Source organism: Cygnus olor, chromosome 5, assembly GCF_009769625.2.
Source record: "Cygnus olor isolate bCygOlo1 chromosome 5, bCygOlo1.pri.v2, whole genome shotgun sequence".
NCBI lineage: Eukaryota > Metazoa > Chordata > Aves > Anseriformes > Anatidae > Cygnus > Cygnus olor.
This window is the reverse complement of record NC_049173.1, coordinates 59514892-59536222: the sequence shown is the minus strand read 5'-3', so window position 1 is coordinate 59536222 and position 21331 is coordinate 59514892. Positions and strand designations below refer to the sequence as shown.

At 42.7% G+C, this 21331-nt stretch overlaps 1 protein-coding gene and 1 long non-coding RNA gene across 5 annotated transcripts in view; both read right to left on the bottom strand.

Moving 5' to 3' along the window:
- The window catches only part of HIPK3 (homeodomain interacting protein kinase 3), a 72943-nt gene extending 61056 nt beyond the window's left edge, over positions 1-11887 (bottom strand). The window contains exon 1 of one of the 4 annotated variants that reach the window (XM_040559707.1): positions 11176-11887. Coding sequence is in view for 1 of the 4 variants with exons in the window: in XM_040559705.1 (XP_040415639.1) it covers positions 9179-9191 (13 nt within the window). In the remaining 3 variants the exon portion in view is untranslated. Of the gene's footprint in view, positions 1-9178; positions 9544-9750; positions 9981-10392; positions 10661-11175 lie in introns of those variants that run through there. The other 3 variants (XM_040559706.1, XM_040559708.1, XM_040559705.1) reach the window with 3 other exon arrangements.
- A 1049-nt stretch (positions 11888-12936) lies between these two features.
- LOC121071453 lies at positions 12937-19205 on the bottom strand. Its single transcript, XR_005820605.1, has 5 exons — positions 19054-19205; positions 17026-17194; positions 16250-16455; positions 14190-14237; positions 12937-13802 (listed from the first exon to the last, which is right to left on the bottom strand). It is a non-coding gene; the product is annotated as an uncharacterized LOC121071453 (long non-coding RNA).
- Positions 19206-21331: the final 2126 nt, after the last annotated feature.

Sequence of the window (21331 nt, the reverse complement as noted above, 5' to 3'; positions counted from 1 at the left end):
AGCTGAGTTACTGGTGAGAGGCACAAAGCAGCTAGGCAACAGGCAGGATTTTCTGAAAGTTCAGTAACTTCCAGCAAATGCAAGATGTCAGCAGCAGCACTTCCAAAGTGTTTTATTTATGCACCCCTTTAAAAGCACTGAAAGGTAACTAACGAGAATTTTTCCCAGGGAAAAAAAAAAATCACTTTTTGTATTAGGTGCCGATCAACTTTGGAAGTTATTTAGTAAATGCAGAACTGAGTTGGTTGCCCTCTCTTTCCACACCAGAAGAAACCTTGGTACTGGAAGCAGTAGCATCTTCGTGTTATTGTTTGTCTTGGCTCCAGAGCAGAACAAGCTGTACTGACGTGGGCACTTTCATACCAGTGCCCTGTTCATACCACCAGCCTCTCTTACTGCAACTGTACTATTTGTAACAAAGCCCTGGCACTTGAGATAGTTGAGATAGCATGGAATGTAAAAAGGAAAACACACCTGCAGCAAGAGTTGAGAGATACAAGCCCAGGGAATCCCGGCTACCCCGCGCCCATTCCTGCAAGGTCTCTGAACCACAGCACGCAGGGAGCGCAGCAGAGCAGAAAGCAGCGAGCAGCTTACAGCGAAGACCTACCGTAGGAATGGTTTCCTCACGCAGCCCCAGAGGCGAGGCCGAACAAGAACCACATCGCTCGGAGGGGCCGAGAGGCGCGCACACAGCTTGCGAGGGGCAAGGGGGACGGCGGGACAGCGGCAGCCTCGCAGCACTGCCCAATGTCAGGCACGGAGCTAGCTCCCCATGGCTAGCAGATCCCCGGACGATTTAGACAGACAGGTAGGGTCTGCGATTAAAGCACATCTATTAGTGACAAGAGCTCTCAGAGCCTAGGCATTTTTACCCATTAGATGCCAGCAGCGCTCTGAAGCTGAGCCGGTGCCATCCTTCGCCTCGCGCCCAACGCAATGGTGCACGGAGCGGTGCGGGAGGCTGGGGCAGGACGGGCAGCCAGCCGTGCTCCTCGGGCCAGCCGTGAAGTGACCCAGCTCCACGGCTGTAAGAGATAAAGTTACGGCCAGCTCCAGAAGGGTGTTACAAGGCTCATTTGGCAACATCTGAGAGCTCTTATAAGACACAGTATTGATACCAGACATGGTACTCAAATTGCACTGCTACGGTCTTCAAAATTCTTTTTTTTTTTCCTCCATATAGCACAGAGTTTACTAACAGTGCCTTTACAGTTCAAGCAAAATATAATAACCAGGTTGACTGAACAGCCTGTTTGGGGGGAAAAAACTTCAGGACTCAGGAAGACACAGAGAGATGTGTGTGACTGGAGCAACTGAGGGCTCAGTCCAGAAGAACACTTGCATTGTTTATTAAAAAACCCTCAATGATGGAAAATACAAGTTTGTTCAAGTGTGATACAAATGAGTCACAGCACCGTTGTCTCGATACTCGGAAACAGAACTAACACCATACATTTAATGCAGATGTATTTTACATAAAGTATCCGAGTGAACTCGTGACTCAGTGCTGCCCTTTGTACCAGCAGGGAGACTGAAGAATACAATCGCTATATTCATAATTTCCACAAATATGAACAGCTAAATCTTGTGATTCCAGTATGACTGCAATCACAGTTAAAAAGACAAATGGAACAATACTTAAAGCATTTATTTTTCTGCAAGGCAAGAAGCTGTTATGCAACTGGAAAGAAAATTAAAGTTGTATCTGCCACCAGCTCTGAATTAGACCACGCTCCCTACATCAGAATGTGCCATCATCAACACAAACGGCATACTGCAGCTCGCCTGGGTTTCGCCAGCCTAATCTCTTCTTTTAAAAGACTAATTCTTTTTGATCCTGGAAATACCAGACCCACTGAAATAAAAGTCCCTAAACCCCATGCCTCCAGGTTCTGCGCACAGGTACAGTGCTGCAGGACACACTCAAACCACTGCTGTTGCCTGGCCCTCTCCATGCAGGGAGCGGGACCAGAAGACTTCTGCCACCTTACTAGAAGTAGAAATAAAATTGATAGAAGAGTTAGCTCAAACTACCTGTTGGTAAAACTGCACCTGGAATACTGTTTTTTTGTTTCTTAAAGCTACCTAAACAAATATGTATGCCACTTTTCCTTCTCAACTCCAGGCATTCTGTTTTGATTTCACTGCTTAATTTCACATCCTTCATCTGCTCTTGTTATAATCAGAAATGGATCAATCCAGCTAAAAAATTGATTTAGAAATTTCGTTTTAGAATAGTTCTAGATAACATCAAATGCAGCTCCTCCAGGACTATAAACCTGTATGGCTATCTTCTTCATTGGTATTTCAGCTTTGTTCCTAGACCTCCTAAAACTTGGTATGGACAACAGAACGGCTAATATACCAGAACATCTGTATGCCTATGACAGAGTCCCATATGTATAAACTTGATTCTTCATTAACCTTTTTGAACTATTCAAGGTGGAGGAGGTTTTTTCACAACTATCTTTCATCCTCTCTTATTAGAAAAGATTTTCAGCTGGACAGAGCACGCAGAAGCACAGTGACTCAAAATTACTGCTCTCCCCACAGGACTTGAGCATTAGTTTGCAACAGCACACATGCAGATAACCTGTTGAGTTCACCAAGTCTGAGGTGATGAAAAGATTTGCAATTTGGGGTCTACTACATCAAGAGAACCCAGGTCAGGAATTGTAGAAAACTGTTTCCTACACACTGGGAATTATCCAGCAGTAGCTTTTGAGTTCAGTTTCCCCAAATATGTGAAAAATCATTACCACTTTTCCAATAGGACCAACGAGAACTTAGCAAGCAGGTACTGAGTTGTCAAGACAGCACGCCTAGGTCATATTCAAATTTCTTCTGCAATAAAAATGTTGCAGTAAGTAAGAATGTTCAGTTTGGAGAGGTTTATGGTGCTTTTGTTTTTTTGTGTTTGTTTTTTTTTAATCTGACTTAACTTTAAAAGAATTAAGATATCTTATCCAACACACTTCTCTTGATTTGTCTTTTTCTGCTACAATCTCCAGATCAGCCTCTTCAGCTACACCCAATAACAACGTTCAAACATATACTTACTAGGGCACATATACAAACACACAACCATGTGTGCATGTATATAAACACATCTCAGTAAGAATGTGTGTGTGTGTATATATATATATGAACACCTTTCATATATATAATGCATACATACGTACACACATACAGAGTAAGACCTCTTCCAAGTCCTAACTTCTTTTCAGAATATAAATTCCTTACATAAAAGCAAAATATTATTATGAACACATTAAGTATTATCAGGCATTTTTATTTCCTTGTAAGTAACAACACCATGAAGATAGATTTGGCTGCTTACTGAAAATAGCTGTATGTACATTGCATATGTAGAACAATAAAGAAAATGGAGGGAAAACAGTTTTAGGGTTGTTTTTTTTTTTTTAAACCACTTCTTTCAGGTTTCTAAAGATCTGGAGGAAGCAGTGTTTCCTATAGGCAAAATCACTATCAAAAATGCATACTCTCTCACAGAATGCTCAGCCTTTTGCTTCCTAACAAATCAATAATCGTAATAACCTATACTGTAATATTTCCCAAAGCCACCAGTGCAAGAAATTTCTCCCTCTCCCCTATGCAGAACCTATTGATTTAACTAAACAGAAAGATGTACAATAGGAAAGCAAGATTACACACAACGTATCAGTCTTGTGCTCTGGCTACTGGGATCATAAGAGTAAGCCAATTTTCCCTCTGTTGTGTTCCCTTCTATATAATACTCTTCCTATTCATAAAAGGAATGAACTTCTAACATCCATGCGTTTTAATCTTTAAAACAAAGCTTAGCCATCTCTTCAACTTAGTTTTATAAACATATTCGGTCTGGAAGAGCACTTGTCAAAGAGCTCCCAAAGTATTTCTCAAGGAAAACTCCCAAGCTGCCCTCTTACAGAGCTCAAAGCTGACAGCCACAGAAAGCCATTAGCCCAGAGCATCATTTCAAAAGCCAGACAGAAAAGGCCTTTTAAAGAAAACTTTAGAGTATCATGAAAGTAACCCAATCCTATCAGACTGAACACCAATTCATTTCTTGACTCACAAAACAAGTTGATATTAATAGATAAGGAAAGAGGAAACAAAGAGCTTTTTCTTCTTCTCTTAGGAATGAAGCCTGTTCCGTTGGAAAGGATTCACAAGAAGACCCAGGAGCACCAAAATTCCCATATTCAACAGATGCAAGTGATGAAAAAGATCTTGTGAAGTCCTCCTCTATCCCTATAAATAGTTTAAATCTTCAAAAACATGCTGTAGGGGAAAAAAAATCTCCACAAGAACAGGCAGATTCTAGACAAGTAAGCAATTCTAATGATTGAGAAAAAAAAGAAAACAGAATAATAGAAAAGAAAGGGGGAGGAAGTTTGGGCAGATGACCTAAGTTTCTAGGAAAACACAGGCAGGAAGGCATTTACAAGGCAGTGATACACACTAGCAGCTTTTCAGTCAAAAAGGCAGAAAGATATTTTACAAGAAACAAGCGAAAAATCTCCTGAAGAGCAGAGAAGTTACACTACTTATTAGGCAGCAACACAGGCAGAACCTGCATGACACAGAAGAAACAAGTACACTCAAGCTGGTGGAAATAGGTAGAGGTGAACACACCATTTTCTGTAAATACTGACGAAGCATCAAAACGAAGCAGTAATCAACAGACACTGTGAAAACATGAGACAGGGTGTTTTTCTATCTATACAATGGCAACAAAAGGAAATTACTAAGGTCTCAGATAAAACTGCATATATAGATAATTTTATGAATTCCTGATGCTAGCAGTTAGTAGCATCTTCCAGAAGGAGCTTAAACCCCTAGTGGAGAAAAAAGGGGTTCTTTGCTTCCCTTACAATAATAAACTCTGCATCAATTATCAGTATTAAAGTTTGTTTTCTCTCTGCATTTTTGCCTGTATATGACAACCTCCTCCTTCACACCTTGGCCTGCTCTAGCTCCTTTCCATGGGCAGGAGGTTGCGGGATTCAGCACCGGCAGGACTCAGGAAAGGTTCAGATGCCTGCTCACATCCCAAGACCTGAAGGAGCAGGGCTCCAGGGACTTGGTCACACTAATAAGGGAAGCAAGCATTTTTGCAATGAAAACGCTCCAGCCCCACACAAAGTATAGCTGTATCAGTTACTGCCGTTGCAGCTGGAGTTGCTCTCCCAGCAGTTTTCCTGTCCAGGGACCAACTTTCCTCCTCCCCTTCTCATATGCCAAGAGGAGGTGAGCATCAGGTGAGCCCTGCTTCCATCTCACAGCTCACGTTCTACCGTGGAGTAAAGCAAAACTCACGTACAACTCCTAAAACAACCCAAAGCAAACTTCCTCAGGTACCAGACCCCACGCACCCCAAGGCAAGGCAACAGACTTCAGTCTGGTGACAAAAGTCCAGCAGCTAAGGTCCTCTGCAACCCCACAGCCTGCAAGCGAGCACTGCTGTGCTCACAGGGTCTCCGTCAGACGGGGACCGCTGGTCACACAGGCAGCAGCGGTGGCCGCAGGACACCCCAGCGCGGCCACCTAACGGAGCACGGCCTCGGTCCAGAAGCGCCCAGCCCCACAGACGAGGCAGCACCACTGCACACCGATGACTGGGGAGCGCCGCTGCCAGCACCTCAGAGCTGCAGCCACCCCCTCACATTTCGGTTTTATTTTTAAAGCACGATGGTGTTAATGGGACCCAGAATAGGTATTAGGACCTGGTTTTTCTTGTCCCAGAATTTTTCATCAGTTGTAAAATGGTAGAAAAGTCTGCCAGCTACCTGAATAGACAATTACAGTGGCCACGTACGTATTCGGCAAGTAATGTTTATAGGACCATGAAAGGATTTTCATTTGACAATAGCTGACTTTTTACATGAAGAGCATTAGTCATATTTAATTTGTAACATGCTTTAAAACAGCACTAAAATAGTTTTCTAGAACCCGTAAATTACATTAGTAAGAATGGAAAGAGTCACATGAGTTTGAGATTACTCATTTTACAAATAGTTTTCTTGATGGCAGTGTCATTCATAACATGCCATAATAATTCCGTGTATATAAGAATTCATTTACTTTTGTAAATATCAAGATTGTTGCTATAACTTGGATCGTACTGAAAATCCAAGAAAATATTTTCTTGTATCTGTCTTTGGATACTTTACTGCATCTTCTTTTATTGCTGTGTTTTAGAACTTGAACTCAATATTTTGCTAGACACCATGCTGTTACACTGAAATAGGGTACACCGGAGCTAGAAGAAAGGACACTTTGAATAAAGGAGTACTTTCTAATGCTTCCTGAAAACACAAGGTGAAAAAAAAATATTTCTGTAATTCCAGGACTATTAAATATGTACAGTTAGTAACATAGGAAGGTAAAGTTCTGCAACATTGAAATTTTAAACTGATTCCAAATCACTAAATAAGAGAAATTCAGAATTAATCTACTTGAACTCCCTTGCTTAAAAGACACTCCAGGTATTTGGCTCATCATCTGTTTTAAGCAAAATGGCTAAACTAAAGATTAACCTTGTTTTGTCAGAAAGTTACCCACTGTCATAACTGAAGTGGAACACTGAGACATTATATGGAAACAAAATTAGTGACAATGGAAAAAAAATACAACTGTACAAAGATTATCCCCAAACTGCATCCAGAAATAATCCTCACACAAATTCTTACCATCTTTCCCATCATTTACTATATTGAAATAAAACAACTGAAAAGTTAAGGAAAGATTTAAAAAAAAAAGAAAGAAAAAGGACATGCCCTGTAGGAAATACTATGCTATCAACGGAATTCAAAGCATAAAAACACACTTTTTGCAATTACATGCTGCTCATCTGCTTCTCTGTCACTTAGAAGTTAGTGCCTCTGACAAGAAATACAACTTCAGTTTCTCTAAAAATCTGAGAGAGAGACAAGCTCTAAATCAGAAGGGTCTATAGAAGGGGGTGGAAAAAGCCACAACCAGGTGACAGGATTTTCCAGGCTTTATGCTTCATTCTAGGTTACTTCAGGTCAAATAGAGGGTGCTCCCTGTCCGGAGAAGTTAAAAAGCATAGCCCACTGCTAACCCATTTCATAGCGCTGGCTGTTGAAAGTTCCTTTAAATATAGTTAGTGTAGTTATTTAAGGTGTACCGCCCCACACAGCTATCTCTAAAATGTCCTTTACTTATTCTTGCTAATTTCCTATTTCACACACATCCCAACCACAGATCTGAAATACACTCTCAGACAGTTCACCTGAAGTGTGAGCTTTTCTTCCAAGACCTGAATTAAAAGTCATACGTCTTTTCCACTCCACTTCCCACTTTCAGCCAGTAGAGCTGGAGAAGCAAAAATAATATTTCAATGACTTATGAACAGAGACATTAAACGAGTAAAAGTTCCTAGCATCAAGTTCAACTCTTCCTCCCCTTTATTTTCAAATACAAGAAAATTTAATAGACCAGCTGAAAATAAGTATTTGACCAGCTGCAAACGTATATAATCCATCCAGAGGAGCTTCATCATTTTAATGATGAAGTGGCAAGGATGTTTTCTTCATCAGATTAATCCTACGCCAAGACTTCTGAAATCCTTCTGGAACTGCACAGTAACACTGCCGGTGAATTGAAGAAGCTTGGCGAAAACATACAAGCCTTACTGAGGTACGTATATAGACAATATTTTGCAAAATACAGCAGTGAACACGTAACTGAGGAGTGTTGGTATTACCACCAGGACATGCTACTTCCCTGTTTGTTCTCCACTAGGCTGAATATACCAGCTGAGTATCAGGCCTGCTTTACCTGCTTCAAACTTCTAGAGTCAATGAAGCAGTTTACCTTAAGCTGTAACTCATTTTTTTTTTTTTTTTTTTTTTGCATATTCAGTGAAACAATGATGTATTCAGTGACGCTCAGGCTTGTCTTAAAAAAAGAAAAAGCCACCAATGTTCTCTGGTTTGTTCCCCACAAAGCCCTGTGCAGAAAGTCACGCTGCCTACACTATTTTGTAATGCAGACCACTTGTATGCCAAAATACCTCACAGGCCTGACGTCGCAACGGTGAAAACCAGCTCAACTAGAACGTTTTTTCTAGTGCAAAGTTCTGTATTTAACATCAGTCTGAAACACATGCTCAGTCCCAAATGACAGCACCGTGCCCATTATCAATGCATTTTTCCCTGCACACACACACAAAAGACAACAACAGAAGTCCTATTTCTAAATGCAAGGTTTTGTCCGAAGTATCCGTGGTTTATATAACCAGTGTACTGGCAGAACAGAAAATAAGAGAACACAGACTTGAATAAAAGTTAAAAAGAAAATCATTTGAGAAAACATTAAGACCACAACCCCCTAAAATAGTACAGGCAGGTACAACCCTACATAAGCAAGGCTGAGGAAGCAGAGCCTGACATCCCCACACGTTTAGGCTGGGATTTTTAACATGAACCAGCAGAGCTAATTCTGTTCTACCCAGAAGGTGGGTAAATCAACACTGTGCCCCGTAAAATTACCATTTAGAGTCCCACCAGTTTTAGTGACTGCAATCAATCCAACACCAGCTTATTGAAAATCCCCCCCTCAAAACACAGCATTTGTTTTGAAGCAACTGCTATAAAGTGCAGAACAGGTAAAGCAGCACGCATAGACTGTAATATTTCTATTAACGATGTGGACTTCTAAATGATAAGTTGAAAACACTTCCTCCCCACACCCTGTCTTTATTTCGTCTCCAGCATCTCGTTATGCAGGAGTCTGTCTCATTTCCCTGTTTTTGTAGGTAGTTATTTGAAAGATAGGAGGGAGGAAACATGCAAACACAAAAAACCTCAAACAAAGAAAAATCTCAGACACCGGCAGGAGCCCCGGATCAGGAGCAGCTTCCTGAGTGATTTCTTTAACCACACTTCATTCCAGCCGATGGCATCCCTGTGCCTACGAGGCGTCCTCGACACTGAGAGACGCACGCTGCCGCGACGATCCCGATCCCGACGAGAGCATCTCTCCAAAAAGACCCGCGAAGGCAGGGCCGATTTACGAGCGCAGCCGGTGCCACGCCCTGAACAAGTAGCAGAACAAGCACTACCACCCAGGTCCCCAGCAGCACGGGCACTGAATGAAAGCCATCTCCAATGCCTGTTTTGTGTGATCATAGCCATCTCCTTACCGTGCGCTACCATAAATGGCTGGCGGCAGGACAGATAACGCCGTCACCACTGCTCCAGCCCTATCGGTTGTCTCCCGGTAAGTCCATGTTAACACTTCGCTCCAGTTGTTTGCCATCTCACCATGCCACTTCGTAATACAGTCTTGACCTATTTTCCAGATACTTAATTAATCTCTTTGCTGGCTGCCGCGCTTACGAGACAGTTATTGCGTGAATTTTAAACTTAGCTTAGAGAGGCTTCTTGCAAATTAATTCTGTTAAGGAATTATTGTTATGTCAGAAAGTAAGTCTGGGCCTAGCCAAGCTTTTCTGCATTGTTCTGAAGCCAGGGCATAAACTTTTTGCAAATGATGTAATGGAAGGAAACACTGAAAAGGAATCGCAGAAACGTGCATTGTTATCAACAGAACCGCAGCTTTGCTTAACATCATTATCTCGCTATTAATAACATGCTTTCAAGACGCCACAGTAACCGAAACGAGCGAGGTTACCCGCCAGAAAGAAGGCACGAAAGTATTGGAGCGCCGTACGGTTTCAGGGAAGGCAAGCCCGGGAGCCTCAGAGCGACCTACCAAGTTGGCAGAAAAGGCAGCCCGCTCCCCGCTTTTGGCACTGACATTTTGAGCCGGGCACAACGCTGGACGAGAAGCCCAACCTCGCACAAAGCTATTTATAAGCGCGTAAACACGCGGTACTCACAGCCCAGGGCTCCGCGTTAAAAGCCAACCAACCCCAAACAGACAAAAGCGCCGGGAGGGACGAACGCCGCTTCCGACGGCGCCGCGGCGAGCAGCCGGGGGCACCCCGGGGCCGGCGGGGAGCGGCAGGGCCCGGCCGCCGCCCAGCTCCGCTCCGGGCTTGTTGACGGCAACCGAAGCCCGGCGACCGCCGGCCCCAACGGCACCCGCACCGCGCCCGGGGCCCCGCGGGCACCCTCCCGGAGCCGGGCGGCGGGGGGAAGAGGAGCCGGCAGCGGAGGCGGCGCCCGGGGCTCCGCTACCCCGCGGCCGAGCGCCTCGGCTCCGGGCTCCGGGCTGGCGGCGGCCCCGGGGCGGGGGAGCCCACCCCGCGTCCCCGGCGGGGCACGGGAGCAGCGCCGGCCGTCGCCCCGCTGCCCCCCGCGGAAAGGGGGTGCAGGGGCAGCGCCCCTCTCCGCCCGCCGCCCCTCCTGGCGCCGGGGACGGCCGCCTCCCTCCCGCCTGCCCGCCGCTCACCTTCACGGGTCGGGCCGCGCTGGCGTCCGGGCTGGAGCTACCGCCGCTGCCCTGGGCATGTCCGGGAGCGCCACGGGTCAGCGCCGCTCCGGCCGCGCTCAGCCGCTCAGCCCCGCCGCTGCTGCCGCCGCCTCGGCCGCTGCCATCTTGTCCTGGCGGCTAGGAGGGAAGCGCCCCGGCTCAGCCCGCTCGGCAGCCCGGGCCTCCGCCTCATCTTCCCGGGGAGGGCCGGCACCCAGCCCGCCCCCGGCCGCCGCCTCCTCCGCCTCCGCCTCCTCCCGCCCCCGCCCTGCCCGCGCCGGCCTAGCCCTAGCCCTAGCCCTAGCCCTAGCGGCGCCGGCCGCGGCCCATGGCCCCGCAGCGCCGGCACGGCCCCGCCGAGCGCCCCGGAGCGGGCTGCGACGCGCCTGGGCCCCGCCGCGCCCCGGCCCCGCCGCGCCCCGGCCCCGCAGCCCAGCCCGCGGGGCCCTCCCGCCGCCCCGCTCCGCTCCGCGCCGCGCCGGCAGCGCCCCCGCCCGGCCCCTCCGTGCGACGCCCGCCGCAGCCGGGAGCCGCCCCGCCGGGGGTCCCCGCCCCGAGCCCGGCCAGGCCCGCGGCTCGCCCCTGGCCTGGCCGCCGGCACCCACAGCGCTCCCCGGAGGCACCGGTGGCAGGGCAAAGGCGCTGCAGACGAGAAGCTGACAGCGTGACTGCGAGCTACGCCGTCGTGTAAAGGAGCGCTCTGGCTTCATAAGGTGAAGACGCTCCCCTGGCCGGCCCTGAAAGCCACCGTGAGGCACCAACCTCCTAGGTGCGGTCTGCCATCTGCAGAGGAGGCCCCGCCGCATTAGCCAGACCCTCGGCAGCTCACGGCCCGCTGCACAAGTAGCAGGACGCAGCGAGTGCCACGAGCGCCTGGTGCCCCACGTTACAGCTCAGCGCTCCGCCTTGCCCAACTCCTGACAAAATAACAGGATGCACGCTCAGTAGCAGCGTGCCCCTAATACCGTACATCACTTAAATATTAGTGGTTGGTTGTAGGCCTGGCCAGCCTCTGCAAACAGCATTCTTGACCCTAAATAGTCCTCAGCTGATGTGGGGCACAGAAGGAATTACTGCTTGCCCATAATGTAGTTAGCCCCAACATAAATCCTTGGTTGCAGCTACAACTGGACTTCGCATGCTGCTCCACCTCTTGCCCAAAATAGCCAACTATTTTTTACTTACACAACCACACGCAATCGTTTATTTTTCACACAGAAATTAGGGATGGGGAAAAATAGGTGGGAGCCAATGTTAGTAAATTATAGCTCTTAAGAGCTGCTCATCGCATTTTTACTAATGTTACACATTTTAATCAAGCTTCTCTTCACACCTCTCCTAAAAGAATCAGCTTCCTACTGAATTATTGATACACATTATATTAACACATAATCTATTTTGAAAGACTTTATACAGTCTTATAGAGAGAACAGAGAAACATTCTTGATTAGTTATGCATACAAACCCTAAAATGACTGAATGAAATAAAGCATTAAGTATATACTGATTCTATCCATAAGTGTATTTCATCCACAAACATTAACTGGCATACATTACCCCCTAATTAAAAGCTTGTGATCTATTGAAAAATAAAATACCCCTACTCAGCTACTAACTAGTCTCGACATATTTTTACAGCTGGTTTGTAGTAACTACTTCAAGCAATTTTCTTATTGTTCACCAAGTAACTTCTTCTTCTAATTTGACAACTCAGTCCAAATATGGTTGTAAACAGAATGATGCTGATCCTCTAAACAAAGAACAAATTATGAATCCAACACTCCACTGATACATTTGCACAATTTTCACCAATAGCTTTCAGAAATAGATTTTAAATTAAGTTTAAAGAAAAGGAGTTCATGTTTGGGGGTGCATAACCTCTTCTGTTATACTGGGCTCTCTGGGCTTTTCATGTTTGCTCACGACTTGGTCATGCTTGTTAAATAACAGAGCCTCCCAAAATACAGCACCGTTTTGCAGTTTCGTTCTTATGTTCCTTTTTTTTTTTTAATCAGTTTTTAGATCAAGCTAGATTTCCACTCCGTGTGCAACAGGAGTATCACCAGAGTGTAATCAATCTCTCAAACCTCTTCAAAACTCCTCCAGTTGCTTTTGCGGAGTTTAAAATCTCCCCAAAGATCCATTATTTTACCCTATCTGGGAGCTGTTTTGATACAAGTCTTCCTCGTGCTGAGTGCAAACTTCCTCATACTTAGGACCAAAAGGGTAACCTGACCAAAAGCGCACAAGAGCTCCAGCTCAGCTAGTGCCACTGCAAAACTGAAGTGCTGATTCTCCTCATTCAGCCACCCATCCATAAGGCCTACTGGGGCCACTGAGGACTTTTTAGCTATCAGCAACATACAGCAACACCACATAGAGCCTATCAGCGAGTTTTAAAATCTCTGACAAACACATCAGAAGTTAAATACGACTGTGTCTGAAAAGCTCTCACATGATTTTATTTTTGTCATCTGATAAATAGCAAACACATCCTTGTCCTATTTTTCTCTGGGCAGGTATTTTTGTGCCAGTAGGCAACTGAGGGGTTAACGCAGAAACTCCTGTTACACCTGTAAGTAACATGGACGACTGATAGGGCTCCAAGGGGAGTGTTTTGTTTCACTGTACTTGAGTGACTTAGTGGAAGGAGGCCTGTGTCATTTAGATTCATTTATAAAGTTCAGCATTGAAACACACACCTCCATGGGCTCTTTGTTCTTCCCTGTTTCTATAATGTTGCCGAGGATAAGTAGTTAGATGCTAGTGCTCAGAGTGGAAAAAAGAAACAGAAATTGTAGAAAAAGGCATTTCTAATAGATGTAAAACTAGTATGCAACAAAAAGAGAAGATCTGAGGACAAACCCAGGCTAGAACCATTTGGCAGCACACCTACCGATGACACTTTGTGCTATTTTTGTTATAAAAATCCCAAGTGTAGACAGAGACAGAAAACGCTTTGGCTAGAACAATTTACTCAAACTGCTATAAGCTACATCATCAAAATATTTTGTATGGCCCATGTGAGTTGTTTACATCACTTTATACATTGTTTACATCTAGCCAGCCTCTTAATTCTTGAATGTGCTTGAGCACAGAGTTCTGAACAAGGCTGTGCTACTACAGCTGGCTAAAGAAGCAGAAACAAAGATATGGACTGGAAAGGCAGGGCCATAGGGTTGTAATTCCATCCATCAGGCCCATCGTTCAATCACTAACAACATAGGGGTGAAATTGCATGTAACAATGAAGCATCACTGCTAAAAGGACAAGAACTGGTCTCTTACTATTTTCTTGACCTCCTCTCCACACATCCAGTTAAATTCTCCTGAGAATTACTCTCCAGCGGCACTGCCATTGAATCTCTTACCAAGTAGATTAAGCACACCCTGCAAAAAAGTAGAAGGTTTTCTTTGGTGAGTTGAATTAGCTCAGGAAGAAGTTCAGTGGATGTCAGAGCTAACAATGAGGAAAGCAGAGTTTTTATCCTCGGTCTAGTAGTTAGAGCTGCACAGACCTCAGTTTAGTTTTCTGGGTAGAAATTACAAAATCCAAACAACCCAGCAGCACGCTGCTTGGGAACACACTACTGTGACCACTGCAGGCAGTTAGGCTGCAATCACGCAACCTGCAGAGCACGGGCAGCAAGTCCAGCCCATGACAAGGAAAGTGCCAAAGGGGAAGGTCCCACTCCCACTGTTGTTTGTTTTAGTGCTTTTAACCTTCCACACCGTGACCTCCATGCTATTACTTTCAAATTTAAAGCAAAGATTCACCTTGCTCTTCTTGCAACAACTGGAAGTTCAGCTGAGAAGCACTATTTCCTCAATTTAAAAAAGAAAAAGTTTTCTTTATGCAGTTTACGTTATCAGTCATTTGGAAAAAATAAGCATGCATAGTGAAACATGAATTACAGCTGTTATTTCCACTTCATTTTTTTCACATCAGAATACTACTTTCTTTATCAAAACAGCTTCAATACAGGACTAAGAAGAAAACAAGTGCATTTGGTTACTTGCTGTTTAACTTGCCTGGCTCCTCCATAAGATTTAAAAGGTTTAAAACTGCAAAGGACAAAAGACACTTTCCAAGGGCTAGTGGTGGTTTCTGAGGCTTTGTGCAAGGGGTATGCACATGCCAATGTTCATTTCATGAAGACTTCACCTTTCCTTATGGGTCACTCAAAGTATGCCTGAGGAATGACCCACATCTGTGGCTTTTAGAAAGAAGAAAACCAGACCGAAAATGTTCTTCTGCTCACCTGCCTTTCTGCTGGTACCTCCCCCAGCCCTTAATGCCCTCACACACCACTCTGGCATTGCCATTTCAAATTCTGCCAAGTGTTAAGCAACAATGCTTGGTCTTGCGCGCAAAGATAATGACAGGGTGACCACAATGGTGGTAGCTCTTAGGAAACGTAGAAAGAATCTCTAAAATATTTTTTGTTATCATGTAGATAAAAGCCTTGTATAACCTACTTGAGATCAACCGCCTCTTCTCACTTTGTAATAAGTGCTTACCTCAAGAAAAATACAGAACAGCCAATTTTGTACAAGAACTTAGAGCTTCCCCCCCTAAAACATTTGTCCAGGTGGAACCCGTATTTTTCACATCATCAAAGAAAGGCAGCATAACTACACTACAGATGAGCGACATTTATGTATCAAGCAGCTGAAAATGCACAGAAGTGGAAAAATATCAAGCATTTATTTTGAAATTACACAAATGATTACAACTCCACTTAAGGACTTGCAGAGGTTTGTTGCAGGGTGTTTGGTTTTTTTTGTTTCGGTTTGTTTTTTGATGATTGGTTGGTTTTGATCTTATTTTTATTTTAAAATTTAAGAGCCACTGTTGTTAAAACAACCAAGGGGGACAACTATGGTTAATAAAATTAGCACCTTGCCAACTGTCACAGAAGATTTTGTCCAGGGATGCTCTGAAATTCCACTGTGCTCATCTTACATCAAGAGGTGTAGATTTGACAAATGCTTCATCACAGTGTGCTAAGCTGTTTACACTAAGTACTCATTCATATTTACATACTTTTTAACCATAAAAAGTCAGAATAATGCAGTATTCTACAAGGTAGCTTAAATGCCTTTACTGAATCATGTAAATAATGATGTATCACGGTATTATATTTTTCAGTCAATACTTTCATTTTCAATCTGTTTTTCTTCTTTGTAAGAGCTGAAGAAGTGGGTCATTCCTCGTGCATACTTTAGAAGATCCAAAAGGAAAGATGAGATCTTCATGAAACTTACTTACTTTATTACTTTAATTTGCCATTTTCAGGTAGTTATTAACCATTGTGGCATATGAGTGTCTTTCACATAAGTATACACTATATCCACAGTTTTCTTCTCTCTCCAACAGAGAAAGAATTTGAAGAAGTTAATAAGACAAACAAATGTTATAAGTACAAAAATCTAATGTTTCTATTTTTCAGGCACTTGGCAAGGACGAATAGAATATTTAACAATACCTGAGTACTACACAACAAAACTGTGAGAATCCGAACACAGAAAGATATAATCCAAACCAGTCAATGAAAAATAATTATAGTTAGAATCAAACCAAACAATAGAAAACGTAGCTTTAACATTGCTGACATTACAACGTAAACTTAACCTTGGCAGCCAGGCAGTAAAAATAACGTTACCAAATGAATATCAAAACATTGGACGAACGTATTTTTACTTAAATTCAAAAACCATGAGACGCATTCTCCTATGAAGGAGAAAAATAACCTTTTCAAAAAAATATGTCGAACTAAGTTTTTTATGATGCAGTGATAATTTATAACACCTTGAATAAATATTGTACTTCTTACCATTGTTTTGAAATGAGCATCACTTCTGCATCCCACACTTGTGAATATTCATAGAGTGCCATCCACTAATATTGCCAACCATTTCATTTTTACAGTTGAGTAATGGCTCCTATTTTTAGTGACGGCTACATTGCAAGATCAAGGGTTGCAGACGGATGAACACCACAAGTGTTCCAGCTGACCTCACTTTCCAGAATGCATCATTCCTGCAAATAAACGTCATTAAACATCAGTGGGCAGTCGAATTACTGAATTTAAACATAATCATGCATTACTCTAATGAGTAGTTGCTTATTAGTAACTCTATTTACTTCAGTAAAACCACTTGAATAAGGATTTCTGGTGTTGTGCTTTTAGGACATATTCCAAAGCCTTTTGAAGTAAGTAGTCCGATTCGTTGACTCCTAGCTGAGACTGACATTGCATTGTGGCAAAGAGGAGAAGTTCAACCTTTACTGAGAGCACACCATGTTTCCCCCCAGAGGGTTGGGGTGAAGACTCACCGAACCCCAGGGGGGCAGGCACTGGACCACATGCAAGCCCGCTTCACGACAACCCGGCGGAGGGCCCCACTGCCTTGCTCCATCCTGCAAGCACCTGGGGACCAAGCCAGGGCCTTGCTCAGCAGCACCCAAAATCCACCCACATTGAAACACGACAAACAAAGCTACTGTTGCACTGGGGTAAGGTCCTGTTACTCATCCGTCTGTGGCACAAAACTTTCCCGAGGAGCAGTCCTACCTGAAACGACATAAGCAAGGCTTTCAACTGCTCACCTGCAGCCTCCTGCAGTTTAATACATCAGGAACTTAGCCATATGTTTTCCTACATTTCAAAAGCAGTTATCTTAAAGCCTTCCTTATTTTCCTCCCATGAGCCATCATTCAAAGATTTTTAACTGGTATTTTGTTAAAGATTTAAATTACCATGTTAGAGACTTGCCTCCTGCAATGAACAGAAAAGGCACGTTTTAATTACATGAGTTATGAAACGAGATCAAGCCATTATAAGAAAAAACATTTCCTTGTTTAGCAAATAATATATTTTCCCATGAATTTGTTTATTCTGAGATACAAGCATTCTAATTATTTTTTTTTCACATTACAAAATTGATTTGCATATATTTTTTTGTTATTTTTCTGTTCCAAACCATTAACAGTCCAAGTCTGTTCCAAAAGAAAACGTGATGTTCAGCTGTAGTTTAATGGATTGTTTTGACCGAGTGAAACACACCGTGTCCACTCCCAGTAATGAGACACTTGGCAGAAAGTATCACATCACTAGCACAATAGCAGCAGGCTGCCTTTACGGTCCGCAGAATACGGTAGCCCGTATGCAATATCGTTTTAAACAATAGAGGGGAAGATAAGGTAACACTGCTACGTAGCTAACCGCATGTGCAGTTGGCGCTGCGGTTATTTTAGCCTGTGATGTTTTATGTTTATAAGCATTTAAATCAAAGGAAAAGATTTATCAATATTTTCATTTGATGATTTTTTTTTTTTTAACTTACTGTTTCTAGTAAGATTTAGCTCTTGTTGTTTTCTGACTTAGATTACAGAGACTTTTGACTAAATAAAAAAATGTGTGAAGTATACTAAAATACCATCTTGAAGAAGGCATGTGTACCCATGTAGCATTTTAGTCACATTTAGGATGAAGGCAGACAGGAAGTCAGTTTATTTTTCTGGTTTTATCATGTTTTGATATAATTAACACACTTATTGGAAGACAGAAGTACCCTAAATATATATGCTTTGATGTTTAGAAGATGACAGAGCAGAAGTGGAAAGGAAAATGGCAAATCTGTACCTATAAATAAAAACATGGTCATAGACACATCACATTCAACATGAAAATGATCGGTGATGAGATACAACAGGTGAGAAAAATGAAGGGACAGAGACTGCAAAGCATCAAATTATTACCACACCAGGCTGAGCATTGCTATATAATAACAATGATTCTACTGAATATATGTGCAAACCTTTTTACATTATCCTCAGAGCTTTGCAACAACAAATAAAAGCCCACATCATCAGTTTCAGATGCTACTTAATACAGACTGAAGCTCTCGAGAAAAACAGAAAATTGGAAGTGCATGTAAAAATGTTTGTTTTGCCAGTACTGTGCTCGTGACTTATGAAGCACAGTTTATACAGTTCTAATACGTGCACTGAACTTCAAAACCGTTTTCAGATTTATTTTTCCTTATAGAAACTGATTCTGTCTAGAATAAGATAAAACTGGCACATTACATAAATAGTACATCTGTCAGAGATTAAAGTACTTCCATTCATGCATCTTGCACCGAACGTTAAGGAAGAAAACATGTACAGCTATTCTAGACAATTATTATTCAATGTATAAATTTATTCTTTTCCTAGTTCAATAGCAAAAAGCACTTTTATAGACTTATTTTTCTATATGCAGTTTATAAAATATTTTTAATATACAAAAATACTTACCTGAACGCAACCAAACCTTTTAATTAAAAATCTGCATTGTTTTTTCAATTCAATTTCATAAACACTAAATATTGTCGTAAACGCTCTGTAGTGCATGTAGAACATTTAATAGTAAGCATTTTTATTCTGGATAATAACTCAAAATGTGTTAGAAGGGCATCCTGTGAGGAAGTCTTTCACCTACCATTCACGTTTCACAAAATACCTAAAAGCAACTCAAGGTTATAGCTAAAAGACAAGTGTTAGGGCACAGACTGAAATATTCAAATATTGAGGCATGAGAAAAATGAAAAAAGCCACACTACTTAATCAACAGGGATGGGTTTTTCAACTGACCTTTCTATATAGTAAAAGCCAATTTATTCATTGGGCACATTTTAAGGCATTTCTTTTCAAGCCACAAGTACCTACTGTACATGTCAGCCAGCTTTCCATCTGCTTTTATCTGCCTGCTTCTCACTAACACCTGGAAGGCGAAGAAAGCAGAGATTACAACAGGGGGAAAGGCCGAGAGGTGGTGGAAGAGGTGCAGCAGCCCCAAGCAGCGGGAAGCCGCTGCCTGGAAGAAGGCCCCAGCAGAGCAGAGCTGGGGTGCCCCAGCCCCTCAGCCACCCCATGCACCTCACACAGCTTCCCCTCACGTCTAGTTTTCTCGATAACAGCCAAATTGCATGACTAACAACCTTTGCCCACAGCAGCGCTCGCCATTAATCCCAACACCTCCAAAAGGGACCAGCAGCAGCAGGGCCAAGTCAGGTCTGGGCACAAACCTCAACATCTCACCGTGGAGAGAAAGCTAATGGACAGTTACAGACAGCACAAGCCATGCTGGCTAAATGAATTCCTGCTGCAGAGCCATTATGGTCAGTAAAGTTATTTCTAGGATGAATGTGGCTCCGGATGCTTATTGATTATTGAAGAAAATTTGCTCACTGAATATTTTATCAAGTTTCTTATGCTTACAGCTGTGATGAACAATGCTGGAATAACAGTAAAAGTTCCATTTTCGGTCAAATATCTCCTGGTGCTTTGTGTGTATCTACTACATAAAACCTGATCAAAATCAAAATGCAGAAGTTAAATTACTAATTAACAGGACTTACTGTAAATACGTGGAATAACAGCATTAATTTCAGTGGGCACAGTGACAGTAACGCTAGCAGAACAGTCCAAGTTGCCGACCAGAATTTCATGGTCAGGAGTCACCTAAAATACAAAACAAAGTGATGTTTTTTGAATAATTTCTTACAGAACTTGCTACCTAAGTATTAGATGAGACACAACAGATAGGTTCAGACAGAAAGGGGAATATACAAGGAAAAAGGAGATGATGTTGGCCAGCACTATAGGCAGAGCCTACCTGCACACCAGCTGCCTGCCTCAGGACTCCTCCTTTCCTGAAGGAAGAAAGTTTGCCAGTTCCAGCGTTATTCATTATGGTTGGGCTGCCATTTCCCCTCTTCCAAAAGACATAAAAGTGTGCGTACTGCACAACCCCCTTGAAACAGAATACCAGTCTCACCAAAATCTTCAGAAAGTACATCACTGACACTGGTGGGAAGATTTTACTTGGATCTTTCCCTATTTCTTTCAGCACTGCTTGTAATCATACCTATCTATCCCCAAAGGCCAGTACCTTAAGAGTGAAATTTACAGGCTAAAGTGGAAAAAAAACCTGAATTTTTAGTGTATTTCCATTCATCACTACATGCCATAAAAATATGGATTTTTTTTAATAGTCTGGCATGACGACAGCTATTTATTTGTGAATTGAAAAGCAGTATAAATATTTTTTAACATATGAAATACGTTCTTTACCATTTAAATGCATTTCTTCAACAGATGCAAATTCATCTATTATACTAGAAACTAATAACTTTCACAGCAGGGTGCGAGCTGCTCTTCATTCATATTTTATTAAACAGTTGTATCTGTTACATGTGTGAAAGATTGCTTTAGCTGCTTATATGAGGCTTTTAAGCCAGAGTAGTATTCCACTCAGATGATACTGAAAAGCACTAGTTTAATTCAAGAATTACTTCTTTAACTTTCCCATGTTTCAATTTCAAGCTCAAAATATTATCTTTAATTAAAAATACAGTAGGAAATTGCCTAGTTATCTAGTTCTTCAACAGTGTATTTCTTACTACCAGGCATTTAAAACTAATTTAATCGATGTCTGCAGCCTTTGCGCTAATTGGTGCTTAAAAATAAGCAGGTTAACTCATGTCCTTTAACTGATTTGTTTTGTATAGCTAAGGAAAAAAAAAAAAAAGAAAAAGCTCCTAGCTGTATTTCTGATCATGATGGAGTATCTGGATTGCAGTTAACATGGTCATTTATCCTTTTTCTCTTTCATTTCAGTATGCATATGTTTCAACAGCAGCCTCAGAAATGCCTTCTGGACTAGCAAACTCAGTTCTGTCATTTCTAGCATCAATTGCGTTTATATTATTTACAAAGATTTTACATTGACTTTTGTACCTTATCAGCATCCTCGCTAAGTGACTGTGGAGTCAAGCTTACTCACTGAAATATCTTTGGCAAAGCTCCTTTCTGTATAGTACTTTTAATTTAGTTTCTTTCCAGAGCATAATTTTTACAGCTTGACATT